At 40.9% G+C, this 14,772-nt stretch overlaps 1 protein-coding gene across 1 annotated transcript; it reads right to left on the bottom strand.

Moving 5' to 3' along the window:
• Nucleotides 1-1,169: 1,169 nt before the first annotated feature.
• LOC124152671 (nose resistant to fluoxetine protein 6-like) lies at nucleotides 1,170-12,089 on the bottom strand. Its single transcript, XM_046525705.2, has 15 exons — nucleotides 11,451-12,089; nucleotides 10,681-10,889; nucleotides 10,119-10,206; nucleotides 9,794-9,884; nucleotides 9,285-9,538; nucleotides 8,011-8,178; nucleotides 7,718-7,814; nucleotides 7,358-7,462; nucleotides 6,662-6,830; nucleotides 5,959-6,041; nucleotides 5,509-5,610; nucleotides 4,741-4,864; nucleotides 4,268-4,460; nucleotides 2,999-3,141; nucleotides 1,170-1,620 (listed from the first exon to the last, which is right to left on the bottom strand). The coding sequence occupies exons 1-15, from the start codon at nucleotides 12,010-12,012 to the stop codon at nucleotides 1,495-1,497; spliced, it is 2,514 nt and encodes an 837-aa protein (XP_046381661.2). The 5' UTR covers nucleotides 12,013-12,089; the 3' UTR covers nucleotides 1,170-1,494.
• Nucleotides 12,090-14,772: the final 2,683 nt, after the last annotated feature.

Genomic DNA, 14,772 nt, shown 5'->3' with positions numbered 1-14,772 from the left:
TTCCGACCCTTGTGCTCGCTAGCACATTATCTCTTTCTCCCTCAAATTATCCCAGTAGCATTAATAGGTTTGCCAAACCTTCAATTCTTGTCTTTTTATGGTAACTGTGTACATAAGTTAAATCTTATGTGTAATTGCAGCACATTCACTAGACAATTATTATCCAGTTACACCGTGAGGTGTACATGGTATCCCCCCATTTGTTACGACCCGTGAAGATTCGGGGTAGACTAGGTCTTCAGCAACCCATGCTTGCCGAAAAAAGGGAACTTTGCTTGTCGTAAGAGGCGACTATCGGGATAGGGTGGTCAGGCTCGCTGACTTGGTTGATGCATGTCATCGTATCCCAATTGCGTTGACAGATGCTCATGGTGCCAATCACTGGATTGTCTGGTCCAGACTCGATTATTTACAGACCGCCGTCATATAGCTGGAATGTTGCTGAGTGTGGCGTTAAACAACAAACCAAACCAAAACCCGTTAGTTACACGTCCCACTTGTCACACACATCAAATCAGCATCCGTCATGGCTGAAGGCACTGACTGGTCTACCCGATGTTACCTAAGTATTAGAATAGAGTGATCCAAGAAAAGTAGAAAAGTAATCTTGTACTTTAGGTACTTATATGAAGATGTATACAATAATGTACGGTTATAACGAACTCTAAGGGACCACTCATTTTAATGTATCATAACCATAGTTCGTTACAAGCATATGTACAACATGTATACAGCAAATGAACGTGACCAAGAAATAGTTGGTTATATTAGTCAGTTCGTTGTAAGCGTGTTCATTATATATGTAGGTCACTGTACATAAGAAACTGTAGATACTGAACTTCTAGTTTATTTATGTCAAGTTTATGCGCACAAAGACATATATATATATGTTATAGAAATATTAAGATTCTTTATAAGCACTGAAAGTAGCACTGATTGATGGCCATTACTCAGTAGGTGTTGTACGTGCGTGCGTGCGTGCGTGCGTGCGTGCGTGCGTGCGTGCGTGCGTGCGTGCGTGTCTCTCTCTGTCAGCTGGGCCGGCAGAGTACGAATGCTCATTCTTGTTGTCAGCCACTGTCAATTGCATTAGTAGTATTAAAAGCGTCAACAGCTACCCTCACAGCATTACGAACAAGCAACAAGAATGTTTCAAAACAAACAACAGGTGCTGTCGGATCACTTGTATGTCAAAGGAAATCATATATATAACACATGTTCGCAAAGAACAATGAAGAACGAAGTGTGGTTTATTTCACGATAAACCATTGTTCCATCATGACGTCATTTCTGGAGATTCGAACATGCGCTCTCGCAACTTGATGACGTCGTATATTGGAGGACGTTATTTTTGAGAGGGAAAGGTCTAGGTGAAGCTGGGCAATGCAGATAAACGCTCTTAAATTACAGTAAAATATATTTTGATCGCTGTCCTTATATTATAATTCCAACACTACGTTCCGTGAGGTTAACGTGCATCATTCTTTGTCATGCCTACTTCTTGAGGCTTAGTCTGGTAAGGACCACCTTCTCCAGACCGAGGCATGGAGACTCCACCAACACACAGGTGATGAACGACAGGGCGAAGGAGACGGCAAATGTCCCTATGTAGTGGTAGCTCTGTAAAAACACAAATTGATTGTAATGAACAAGTCATAGCATCCCAACGGAACCACAATTGACAACAGCTCTCATGGCCCTCGTAATTGCCAGATTTATACTGGATAAAAACTATTTAGCATAATTAACAAGGGGTACAAAATGCAGCTGCTTTGCACTTGTACCCGATTTGTGCTACCGGTTATGCATATAACCGCACACATCATTACGCTGCCACCGCAGCGACATTCAATGGGCTTCACACATTGTACCAATGTCGGGAATCAGCCTAACGAGCGAACGCTTTAACCATTATGCTACCCCACCGCCCTCATGCAGTTGATGAGAAAAAACATCCATTTTGAGGTCGGTAATCTTGACTCGATGCAGAATAATCTTGACTGAACCGTTCTCCATCGCTGGTTTAGCCGTATCTGGTCAGATACTATTTTCAATACAGGAATTGCTGCTCCTGTTTGGGATGGGGTGTGTGTTGAACTCAAGTCACGAAGCCGCATGATGTGGCCCTGGCCAGAAGTTCCACAGCCTCGGCCTGGCGGGAGTCAGTCGCATGATGTGCCATGCTCTTGGTTCTGATACCAAAATCTAGGGATGGTGCTCTGCGATACATTGATTATCCGTGATGATCCGGGTTAGAATAGGTCTACAGCAACCCAAGCTTGTCGTAAGAGGCGACCGACGTTATCGGGTGGTCAGGCTCCCTGACGTGGTTAATGCATGTCATCGTATCCCAATTTGGTAGATCTATGCTGATGGTATCAATCACTGGATTGTCTGGTCCAGACTCGATTAATTACTGACCACCGTCATATAACTGGAATATTGCGGCGTTAAACAAGAAATTAACAAACGAACTGGTGTCAACCTCTAGCAGGTGCATGGTCAGGCGGACGCACAGCTTCCAATTGACGAAAAAAAGGAAACTGCGTGCGTGCGTGAGTGGGTGCTCTGGGATACAATGATTACCCTGGATACAGTGAGTGAGTGAGGTTTGACGCCGCTTTAGCCATATTTCTGCAAAATCACGGCGAGGGACACCAGAAATGGGCTTCATACATTGTACCTATGTGGGGAATCGAACCCGTGCCTTCGGATCGACAAGCGAACGCTTTAACCAACAGGCTAATATGTGCTGGAAAATATTTCTCTTTGAAGTAGTTCTGCTGAACATTTACTTGTCCTTATGTACATTTTGGCAACTTTTGGGTGGCCAAGTGGTTAACGCGTTGCCCCGTTATATCAACCGACCCTTGTTCGATTCCCACATGAATAAAATGGGTGAAGGCGTGACTGAACTATTGCTACAAGCAGCTTCAAACTCACTCCTTCACTCACACATTTTGAGAGTTCAGGCGTTGCAGGTACTGATTCTACCTACCACAAACACTACATCAGCATATCTCAGAGACCTTACAGAGACCTCTGTATAGGACAACAAGACTGTGTGGTTCAGATAGGCTCCGTACGTCAATCTACCCAGAGGAATCCAAGCAGACCAGGAGAGGATGCTGTTGATAACACCTGCAATAAACGATATAGTATTAAAACACGAATGTAGGCAGTGGAAGTTAGCGATAGAAAGATTTTTAAATTATCATCCCTTTTACTTAAAATAATAACTAGGTTTCTGTTATGTTTATATATAAATGATAATGTATTCAAATCAATTCACCTGTCTGACAACATGCATAAACTAAAACGATCATATCAGTTTAATTCCATCATCACTTATAGACTTTATAATATTCTACTACAACATATCAATCCAATATGGCCGCTCTCAGACTGTCTTCTTTCATCACAGATCGTGTCATACGTAGGACAGTTTGGTGGATATCATGGTTTACTCGTGGATCATCCGCACAATTAGTCATTATGTCTCCGATAAGTTTCTATCACTGAGTGTTTGTGTTTGGGCGAATGTCTCCTGTCGCCCTATACTTAGTAAGTACACTACAGTTCGAATGTCAAACTCATAGTGACATCTCAAAGGCATTTATATATGTTTTGCAAGAATAACAGGGTCAAAAAGAAGAAACGTAACCAAACGGTGGGAATGAAGACATTTTTATGTGGAGTGAGTGAATATGGGTTCACCCCGCTTTTAGCAATATTCAAGCAATATCACGGCGAGGGACACCAGAAATGGGCATCACACATTGCACCTGGGCATTCGGCTTGACGAGCGAACGCTTTAACCACTAAGTTATCTTTCCCCTCCTTTTTCATTTAGAAGTTTAAGAACAATGACAGACACCTTGCTTACATATAAGGGGCGATCGGGTAGCCTAGTGGTTAAAGCATTCGCTCGTCACGCCGAAGACCCGGGTTCGATTTCCGACATGGGTACAATGTGTGAAGCCCATTTCTTGTGTCCCCCGCCGTGATATTGCTGGAATATTGCTAAAAGCGGCGTAAAACCATATTCATTCACTCACTCACTTACAGATAAGATACATCACTCTTTCTGATATATCATATCTGAGATACAATGCTCTATTGGTGTATATCTTCGTGTGTTTTCAACGTGGCTCGATATGGGTTCCATGTTAACTTTTGTCTGCTCAATTTGAACAGTTTTCACTCACTCACTCACTCACTCACTCACTCACTCACTCACTCACTCACTCACTCAGAGAAACCTTACCTCCGTTACGTGTGCAGCACACCAAGATAATCCAAGATACAAACAACGCCCAGCCAGGCCTGCTGAGAGTTTCATAGACGATTCTGGTATTGGCGCCCCATTGTCTGTCCGCCTCTCGCATCTGGTCATATGTGATGTAAGAGCACAGAAGTCCTACAGCTAGGAATACCAGCCACCCCAGTACAAGGAGGTACTGCAACAAGTAGACTCCTTTAAATACAAGTGTCCTCACCCATCTACATCTACACCTACAGTGACATCAACGTTGAGCTCTCATACAAGCAGTGTTAGTGGGGGAGTTTGGTTTTCAATGCCGCTTTGAACTTTATTTGACTGCCACAAAAGGTTCCTAATTCAGGGCAGAATTGTCATTCGAACTCAAGACCCGGTATGTTTTCTCGATTCATAAATTTGGTATTACACAGGAGCTCGTTTAGTATTCTATATTGATACACTGGATATAAATGGCTTACTCTTCGTATCTTGAGTTTACACTTGGTTTTGTGTAGCAAGACCCCCAGGAACATCCCTATGGCGAATACGCCGACACGACACCAGGGAAGACGGTAGACTTTGTCCATGAAATCCCTTCCATTCCTTGGATGAAGCATCATTCATATATATCCTTCTTGATGGAAGTTCAACTAATATCATAATCTATTTGACAGCTTTTATGTTAATGCTACATTCAACAATATTACTGTGGCATGTACATTATCAATAAAGTGAGTGAGTGAGTTTGGTTTAAAGCCGCTTTTAACAGTATTACAGTTACATCGCGGTGTGTCAGCTTAATGTGGGAGGAAAGCCCGAAGTGTTGCAGGTCTCAGACGTTTACCACTTTGGTGAAACAAACGAGCTGACAAACCTGGAAACCTGAAATCTCGGAGCGAACCGGCGTGCCCAAGGGACGCAACTCTGCACATCAAATTACGGCGTCGTGGACGAGTGAGCCACGCGTGCCCCCCTGTACACAGTCAAATCAAGACAAAGTAAAACAGTGAGTGAAAGCATGAGCAATCTTCCTTGTCACAGCCGCATGGTTGACACAATGAGCCAAGTCAATCGAGCCTCATCACCCAGTTCTCTCTTGTCACGTGTTACGACAAGCACGGGTACTGGGGATCTATTCTTCCTTTGAATCCCAGCGAAGTGTCTGAAGCTTGAACCATTTTATCTTGATAAATAATGAAAGCAAAGCATGATCGTTTTCGCTGATGTTAAGTAATGTAAATACTTACAGAAGCAATGAACTGCCTCCAGTTTGCCATTCCAGATATCCGTATGATATAACATGTATAGCAATGAATCCAGATATCACACAATAACCGAGCCAGGCAAAACTGTAAAATATGTAGCATCATGAATCTTTGATCTTCAATGAAATATACCAATTCGAAAATGTTCTAAAAATGTTTCATCGATAATTCTGTGCATTGAATTGACCTTATTCATGTTACTGTACTATTCCATCATTCATATGAGATGATTAAGGGCCGTTGGGTAGCCTAGTGGTTGAAGCGTTCATTCGTCAAGATGAAGGCCCAGGTTCGATTCCTTAATTACATGGGAACAATGTGTGGAAACACTTTCTATTGTGCCCCTCCGTCATATTGCTGAAATATTGCAAAATGCGGCGTAAAATCATAGTACCTAACTCACACACTCAGATGATTAAAGTGTTTAGTTACCCGAATGCAAGCGGCAGTAACGCCAGTGGTGCCACGACGTAAAACTGCATATCATTTGCCAAAAACCAGGAAGCTGGAAGACACTGAAACAGATGGAAGTGCCATGCTTAAATGGAACCATCGACGATACCTAAAGGCTTGAGGACGGAAACAAGTGATCTAAATACGTCAGAATGGAAGGAAACACAATAAGACAATAATACCGCAGTAGATGGAATGAGAGCTCGATGACTACATATATTGCCAGATGCAGAGAAGGATTTGTCAACGTTTCTCACAGAATACATGTATGAATGTGAGTGTACTTGTAGATAATCCTAAAAAGGAACAAAGTGCCCAATAGTGTGCTACACATTTCCCAAGATCTTAACATATAACTGGTGCCATGTGTAAGCCTGATACATTCGCTCTGTAAAAATCGGTTATTTATTAGGTGATAAAAGTAATGAGATGTTAGCAAGTAGAAAACAAAGTGTTGTTTGAGGCACTTGAATCACAACTTGGTGGGAATGATTATTGACTTAAGCTTAATCCCTCTTCAATGAACAATTACGACCGCATGATAACATTGTGTCATGTGTTTTTGTTTTATGTTTCAGTTTTAAAGTAGACACTTTAATTATGAAATGTTATTGTACAAATTCAACATTTTGAACAACAAGAATGTCTTAATTATATGATAAACAATAATGAATACATTTACCATTTCATCTATCTTATACAAATTGTTGATGTACAGCAGATTGGCCCACCAGTTGTCCCGACAATGGTCTTTGTCTATGAGGTTCTTTGACTCAGCCAGTGGTCCGTCTATGAGGTGGTCCAGTAAGCCCGAGTAGAACATGACGATTATCATATATACAGGGGTCAACCTGAAACACAGAACCGGTACTTGAGACCAGTCCTTGGTGGGTTTTCATGTGTGCTTGCTTTTCATACGTATCCTACATAAGATAGTTAAAGGGGCGGTAGGGTAGCCTCGTAGTCACGCCGAAGACGGGTACAATGTGTGAAGCCCATTTCTGGTGTCCCCCGTCGTGAAATTGTTGGAATATTCCTAAAAGCGGCGTAACATCATACTCACTTACTCACTCAGATTGTTGGAAGAAGATTCTGGATTGGGAAACTGGAGAGGTTACTCATTGGATGTTTTGTCTCCTTGGAGGATTTTCGTTTTTGATCGGCGTTGTCTAAAATTATCTTTTTGTAAGGTCAGTATTAAGTATTGAGAGAATAATCATGCTCTGGTGTAAGGGGAAGGGTTTTGTCGCTTACATTTACGAGATATATTAAATTACGGATTATATAAAATTAACGATTTGCATTTCCAAAAGGTTAAATGTGTTATGTCTGTCGCATCCCAGTATACCCAATGTGGCCCGTGGGCAATGATAGTCACCTCCACCATCTGTGGATGTAGTAGATGACCATCTGTCTGGCTGTAGGCTTCCCTCTGGCAGACTTCTCACACTCTCTCAGGAACAAGAACGTCAACAGGCAGCCGCTAGAAAAAGGTTATAGGAAAACTGACAAGAAGCGAATGTTTATGATGAGATTTGCAAAACCGAAGACTTTATTTTATGTAGATAAAATAAATATATTATTATTTCACCTACTAAACAAAAACATGTTAACTTCAATAAAATGTTTTTCAAAAGCACAACTTCTGATTTAAACTAAAGTTTAAAATTCCAGAAAAGCAATATTCCACATGTAAATTGTACGTCACGAAGAGAATTATTAACTGAGAAATATGTACCTGAGCAGAAAGAATGTATCAACTGCGACAGAGGCATTAATGATGAACTGCATGGTGAATCTTTTCGTCCATTCAGCATAATCACTCACGTTCTCATCTGGTGGGAATGATTGATGATACAATTTAGACATTAAATCAGTTTGCAAATCAGTTGGTTATTTTCGTGCTATTCAATCGGAAGTTTCTTTATAAATGATTTCAGAAAATAAGATAAATATCACATGGATGCATCTCCCAGCACAAATACCAATAGTTTGCAATGCTTTAATTAACCCAAAGAGAGATCTACTCACAGCTGCCAAGTCCATCCCAAGACACTGCATGTCCGAGGATGACCCAGGCCATACTGAGAACACGTATGCCATGGATACAGCCTAGGTTTCCATCCCCCGTTCTGGTGTTGAGGATTTTTTCGGTGTTCCTGCTGATGGAGAACGACAGGACGAGTTGGCGACCCAAACCTTAAAAAACACCAAAAAACAACAAAATAATTAAAATGGATAAGCTCAAATACTGATAGGTTTAACTTTCATCCGTCGTTATCGTTCAAATTCTTCCCGAGCTGACTAAAGCTGTGCACATGAAGCAAGTGCAGAACGTCTACCACCATGGCAAGACACATAAGCATGGACATACTGAGGTACTGAGGTACTGAGGTACTGAGGTACTGAGGATCTTCTCTGTATTCCTGCTGACGGAGAACGACAGAAGGAGTTGACGCCCAAAACCTTTAAAAACAATTTGAAAATTTCAATAGGTTTGGCTTGACGAACATTTTGGCTAAAATGCTGATAGGTTTTAACAGTCCTTCCTTCCGCCAATAACCTATGATTGTGGGCTCGAATCCCGGTTAGACCCGATTATGTTTCTCGGTTTGTGTTCGTAGGTATCACCGAAGCGATGAACGTCTGAGATCTGCATCACTTCGGGCTTTCCTCCTACAGTAAGCTGACACCCCGTAATAGACTGGAGTACCGTTCAAAGCGGCGTTAAAACCAACTCACTCACCACCTCTAAGAAAGTTAAAGAACTTAGAATGAAACATTGATATGATGTGTACGAATTCAATGAGATTTTGATTTGTTTAAGTCAGTAAAATAAAAAAATAAATTTAAAAAACCCAATTCAACCAATTCTAAATTCAAACTTCGAAATGATTTCGAATTTACGCCTCATAAAATAAATTAAATGAAAATATTATTCAATCGTGGAATGATACAAGGACAAAAGCGTTATTATTCTGTATCGTATTATCAGTATCAATCATTGCGTTTAGATTTTAAAATAATTCTTGAAAAATGATATCAAAGAATATAAGAAAATATTGAGCTGAATGCAGGTTATCATGATTCTAAGATTATTTTGGGCACCATTTTCTGAAGTCAACTTTGGCCATTGTTGGTGATGCAGTCGAGAAGACATTACGCAGAAAAATTAACCGCCACGTATAAAAAACTCCTTGCATATAACATCCGCCTCATTATGATGTTGAACACCAGTACCTTCGCGATTTTAACAAAATGCGTTTGGCACCTATACGATTTTGTGACGTGCCACTATGTGTTACCTTCATTTTGATGTTTCTCCTCTTGGTTTTCTAACCGCTGAAACCCAGGACGCTCGATGGCTTTGTTAACGTTTTGACGTTGTTGACCGTCATCATTCATAATGACCTCTCTATCGTAGGCGCCAGCCTCAGATCCACTGTCACCGTTGATGTCGCCAGTGTAGCGTTGACGTCTGTAACGGTCGATCTCCGCGCTGATGATATCATACAGGGTTCCCACAAGGGATAACGCGACGATGAAACAAATGACAACCCTGCAAAATATACATGTCGGTTAAAAAGAAGATTGTAACCATGCGGAAACGCTATCATGTTAAGTCTTGTAAAATAGCATCAATTTAAAACTTTTGTCTATCATCAGAGTAGGGCGCAGGTTCAGTCATGGCAACGTTTCCAAACTTCCATTGGTGGTCTGATTGCTTTTCGTTTGTAAAAATTAGATAATTATTAAATAAGATAAATCACTGAACGAGATAAATTAATGGATGGCAAGTGAATGATGAACGTACACTGTTGTAACTGCACTGGCGTCTTCCTTCCAGTCCGTCACCTTGGAAAAATAGGCCGACCACAGAGATGAACCAGTGGCGTTCAGAGGTACTAAACATGATGAAACCAATATAAGTGACATGTAAATACTTGCAATACACGTCTGTATGATTCTACACGTTGTAACGGTTGTGATCTTTCTAAACACCATCCTACTATAGATGTTGTTATATTGTATATGCATTGGTTATGACCAGTTAAAACACTGACTGTAATGCCAAATAAAAAAACGTATTTTAGATAATAAAGACCTTTTCTTTTTATGAATTGAAGGAATTGACTTACATCTTGAAGCTGCCTCCTTGACCTGACTGTCATTGCAGGAATTTGGTAAACACAGGTCCCATTGTATGAACATGTGGTATGGGTTGATCTGAAATATTCTCTTAATGTAATGCAAATGGCATTGAAGAGGGTAGAGTGAGTGAGTGAGTGAGTGAGTATGGTTTTACGCCGCTTTTAGCAATATTCCAGCAATATCACGGCGGGGGACACCAGAAATGGGCTTCACACATTGTACCCATGTCGGGAATCGAACCCGGGTCTTCGGCGTGACGAGCGAACGCTTTAACCACTAGGCTACCCGACCGCCCCGAAGAGGGTAGAAGGGTGTATAAAGAGTTTTACATCACTTAGTTTAGTTTAAACATATTTTATTCTCATGAAAAGGATTGGGCACAAGTTATCACAACTTAGAACACTTTGAGCATGGGTGTCGAATAATTATTTATTTGAGTACAGGGGAACTTGATGTGCATTTCCTGTCATGGCATAGACATGCAAAACAAAAATAACATGATGGTATGCAAAAATAAAGTTTATAATGTCATTGTAGAGAAACACGTACCGGAAGTGGTCCATAGCCGTTGGTTACATTGGTTACTGATGGCGGAATTGTGAGTAGAAAGTGACAATAACCTCCCTGTATCACATGACTTTCTCCCGTGCTTTCATTGGTTAGTGTGTGTGACACATCCAGACATTCGTCATAGTTACCAAGAAATTTGATCGCTCCTCGGAGAATACTCCTGCCTGGTTTGCCTGATGCGTCTAACACTGTGAGAGAGAAACACATACAAAACTGAGAAAGCAATCAAGATAATATTTAATTGTCTGTCTATATCACATTTTATGTTTGTTGGTATTTTTATCACAAAAATATAAACCGATCCTTGACTTTTAACTATGACGCTATCAGGTACTGGAAGGTAAAAACATTGTAAGATGTAATCATATGAATAAAAATATCTTATTATCAGGTTCCATTGGACGAAAAAGGCAAAATAGTGGTTAAAATAATATGAATGAATCACTGAAAATCACCTTAATTCAGCAACAAAAATTCAGTTTTTTCTTTTGTTATGAAAATTGAAATGTTACGAACGCTTCCTTTTGGCAAGCACTTTGTAGGAAGGATTTTACTCCCCTTTGACTAATCTTGAGACCAGTGTACGGTAAATTCCCCTTTCTGTCATTTGAATCTTTCAACAATTACAACTTCCAAATATCTTATTCGAATGCAGTGCTGCGGGTTAAAGTTCATATTTCTAACGTCAAAATGTGTCAAAGCTGAACTCTTATATGGTGACGAATTGCATAAATGTGTGTCAGACTCACTTTGCAAGGCCCACATCTGACCCTGTTCCACACCCTGGAGATAGGCGCTGACGTCAGCTGTGCATCGGTCCTCGCTCTCAAGGCCCTCCGGACTGAGTAAATACTGCACCTTCTCCAGCATCGACAGCAACGGCGCCTCTTCGCCATTCGAACCTCTGCTTACAATAGTCTTCAAAACACCCTGCATACCATCTCCTTGTTGCTTTCCCATGACGGTCAATAACATAGTAGCCAACTTGGGATTCCGCAGAACTCTATGCAGTACTCCTGCCGACTCGTTCGCTTCTGTGGATGAAGCTTGTGGACCTTGTGAGGCATCCTTGTAGTCAAACGAATGGGGAACATTGTATTGTTTTAGGTGTTCTTGATCTCTGTTGTTGTTGACGTTTGAGGAACCTGGCAGACTATCCACTGTGGTATTGCGTCCTCGTTGTGCAATCGAAGTTTTAGAAGTTTGATTATACTTATGAAGATCATTATACGTTTGAAAGGTGTTCACGGAAGACATACACACCAACATGATGATAAGCAGGCATGATTGTGTCGGAAACATTATAAACATCTTTTATCTCGGGGATCACGGGGATCACGGATGTTGCTGTGTTGAACAGACTCTTGAACGTCCCAGCTGTAAGTCAGCATCACCACTGATAACCTGCAGCCTCAATACCGTAATCCATTCATATATGTGTTGACCCCATTGCGATATCAAATTATCTATCTTACGCGCCCGTCAACTGTACATGCGAGTTATATATAAAGGCTTTATGGTAGACGTAGGATTGAATTATGAAACATATGCAAGGCCCTCGATTATATTAATAGTTGAGATTTCTTTCGGTGTCATTGGATTGTGAAGGTTATGCTGTTGCAACACCAGTGCGGTGTTAAAGTTCATATGTATCCTTCTCTCATGTGAGTGAGTGAGTTGGGTTTAACGCCGCTTTCAACAGTATTCCAGTTACTCCACGGCGTGTCAGCTTAATGTGGGAGGAAAGCCAGAAGTGATGCAGGTCTCAGACGTTTACCACTTCGGTGAAACCCACGAGCACGGGTATGGTGCTGACAAACCTAGAAACATAATCGGGGTCCTTCTCTTAAAGAGTGTCAATTGCAGACAGGGATATGCCCATGACCTATACCTGCATACAGGGCCTTGACATGATTGTCTCACGTGACTTTACTTTTTGATAGTGAGTCAGGCTAATGTGGGACATACCGATAATGTAGGTCTTGAAAGTATATCGTTTTGCTGAACGAGGACGGGTACAGTGAGTGAGTAAGTGAGTGAGTGAGTGAGTGAGTGAGTGAGTTGGTTTAACGCCGGGTTGAGCGGTATTCCATTTATATCATGGCGAGTCGGCTTAATGTGGAAAGAAGGCCCGAAGTGATGCAGGTCTCAGACGTTTACCACTTTGGTGAAACCCAACAGCACGGACATGCTGGTGACAAACCTAGAAACATAATCGGGGTGAACCGGGATTCGAGCCCACGATCATAATTTTCTGGCGTGCCCAAGGGAGCACAACGAAGTGCGGCGTCTTAGACGAATCATTGCCAAATAGCTCATATTTGTCTTTAAAATACGGGAAGACTTGTAAACTCTTTGTAACTATCACTAGACAACATGTTTAACTGCATAATTATGTAATATCGGTCTTTCGGCCTGAACTACAAATTTATTTACAAATCGGAATATTAACTGAATCCGCTGCTTATAACATTTAAATCAAGTCATTATTTTTCATGTTTGTTTTCTTACGATTAGCAAACACAGTTTGCATTCCAATGTATCAGGGTGTATTATCTTAATGAATGCCGTGTTATCATGTATGAAAACACGGCGGACCACCGACAAAACGTTAAAGGGCTCCGCTGACGTGCTGTCCTTTCTTCTATTTGATACACACTGCGAGTTTGGTAGGTCACGGAGACTATCAGGCTGTATCAATACCGGGATACATGCGTGTACGGCCTAGTCTATGGACACACGAAATGAGCGTATACGTCTTGTGACTACATATAGTATTTCAATAAGGGGATGGAAGTTATAAGGCTGATAATGCCTTTCTGTTTGGGTCAGGTAAACACTGTAGAGTTGACAACGTACGTGAGTGAGTCAGTGAACTCTACAGTGCTTTGAACAGTATAGCAGTAAATCAAGGCGCGTCAGCTTGATGTAGGAGTAAGTTAAACACTGTAGTGTTGACAACGAATGTAACTCAGTCCATGCGAACACGTGAGTGAGTTGGTGAGTGAGTGAGTGAGAGAGTGGGTGAGTGGGTGAGTGAGTGAGTGAGTGAGTAAGAATGCCGCCTTGTTATATCAAGGCGTGTCAGCTTGATGTAAGAAATGATGGTCCTTACAGCCTTAAAAACTAATTTTCGAATCCACGTGTCATAAGTTCTGTCTCGCCTTAGGGGTGCACCTGTGACCACATACAGTGTACATAAACACACTCTTATGACCACACACAGTATTATACAAGGATACGAATCCCCTGACGCCATACCCTAAGAAGATACGATGAAACTCTAAGCTTTACATCACTGTCTGAGTATGGTTCTACGTCGTATTTTAACAATATTCCATCAATATGCTGACGGAGGACACCAGAACGGGGCTTCACACGTTCACATTACTGTGAAATGTCTCACAATAAAAAGTGGAAAGACCAGAGTGCGTTCATTAATAAAAACCCAATCTTTATTAATTAAATCGTACATCAATAAATAAAAAAAAAAACATTTATCGCAATGGTTTAATTACCGTATATGCAATTCATTAACTTAATGGAAACCATTCATTTTCTTCAGGATAATTCATCAATAAGCAAATGTCCAATGTTTGGACCAGTAACGTAACATTTATTTGAAATTTCGAGTGGTGTGCTTGTTTATTTGATCTATTTGGTGATTTTATCGCCATTGCAATATGATACACCTAACGCAGTGTCTAATGTGAGTTTTAAGGTCCAAACTTTCTGCTGAATCACTCAACACATATAATGTAAGTAGCTTGGTGTCCTAACATAAACCTTGTTTATTGACAAAATAAATGTAAAATGTCAATAGATGACATCAGGATCAGTAAGGATTGTATTGTTTGCTATTTAAACTTGAGATATAAGTACTACAGCAAATTGCTGATAACTTTCTTTGCATTTAACTTTCGATGAGATTTGATAAGGACAATGTTACATAATGATTGATATATCGCATTTAATATTGGGGCAACTTCTGACATAAATATTGAGAGAGTTCCATGACGTATACCATGAAGAAAGATAGGTACATTGCTGGAGTTCCATGACGTATACCAT

This window comes from Haliotis rufescens, unplaced genomic scaffold (genome assembly GCF_023055435.1).
Source record: "Haliotis rufescens isolate VD_foot unplaced genomic scaffold, xgHalRufe1.0.p SCAF_4, whole genome shotgun sequence".
In the NCBI taxonomy this organism is placed as follows: Eukaryota; Metazoa; Mollusca; class Gastropoda; order Lepetellida; family Haliotidae; genus Haliotis; species Haliotis rufescens.
This window is presented reverse-complemented; position numbering and strand designations above follow the sequence as displayed.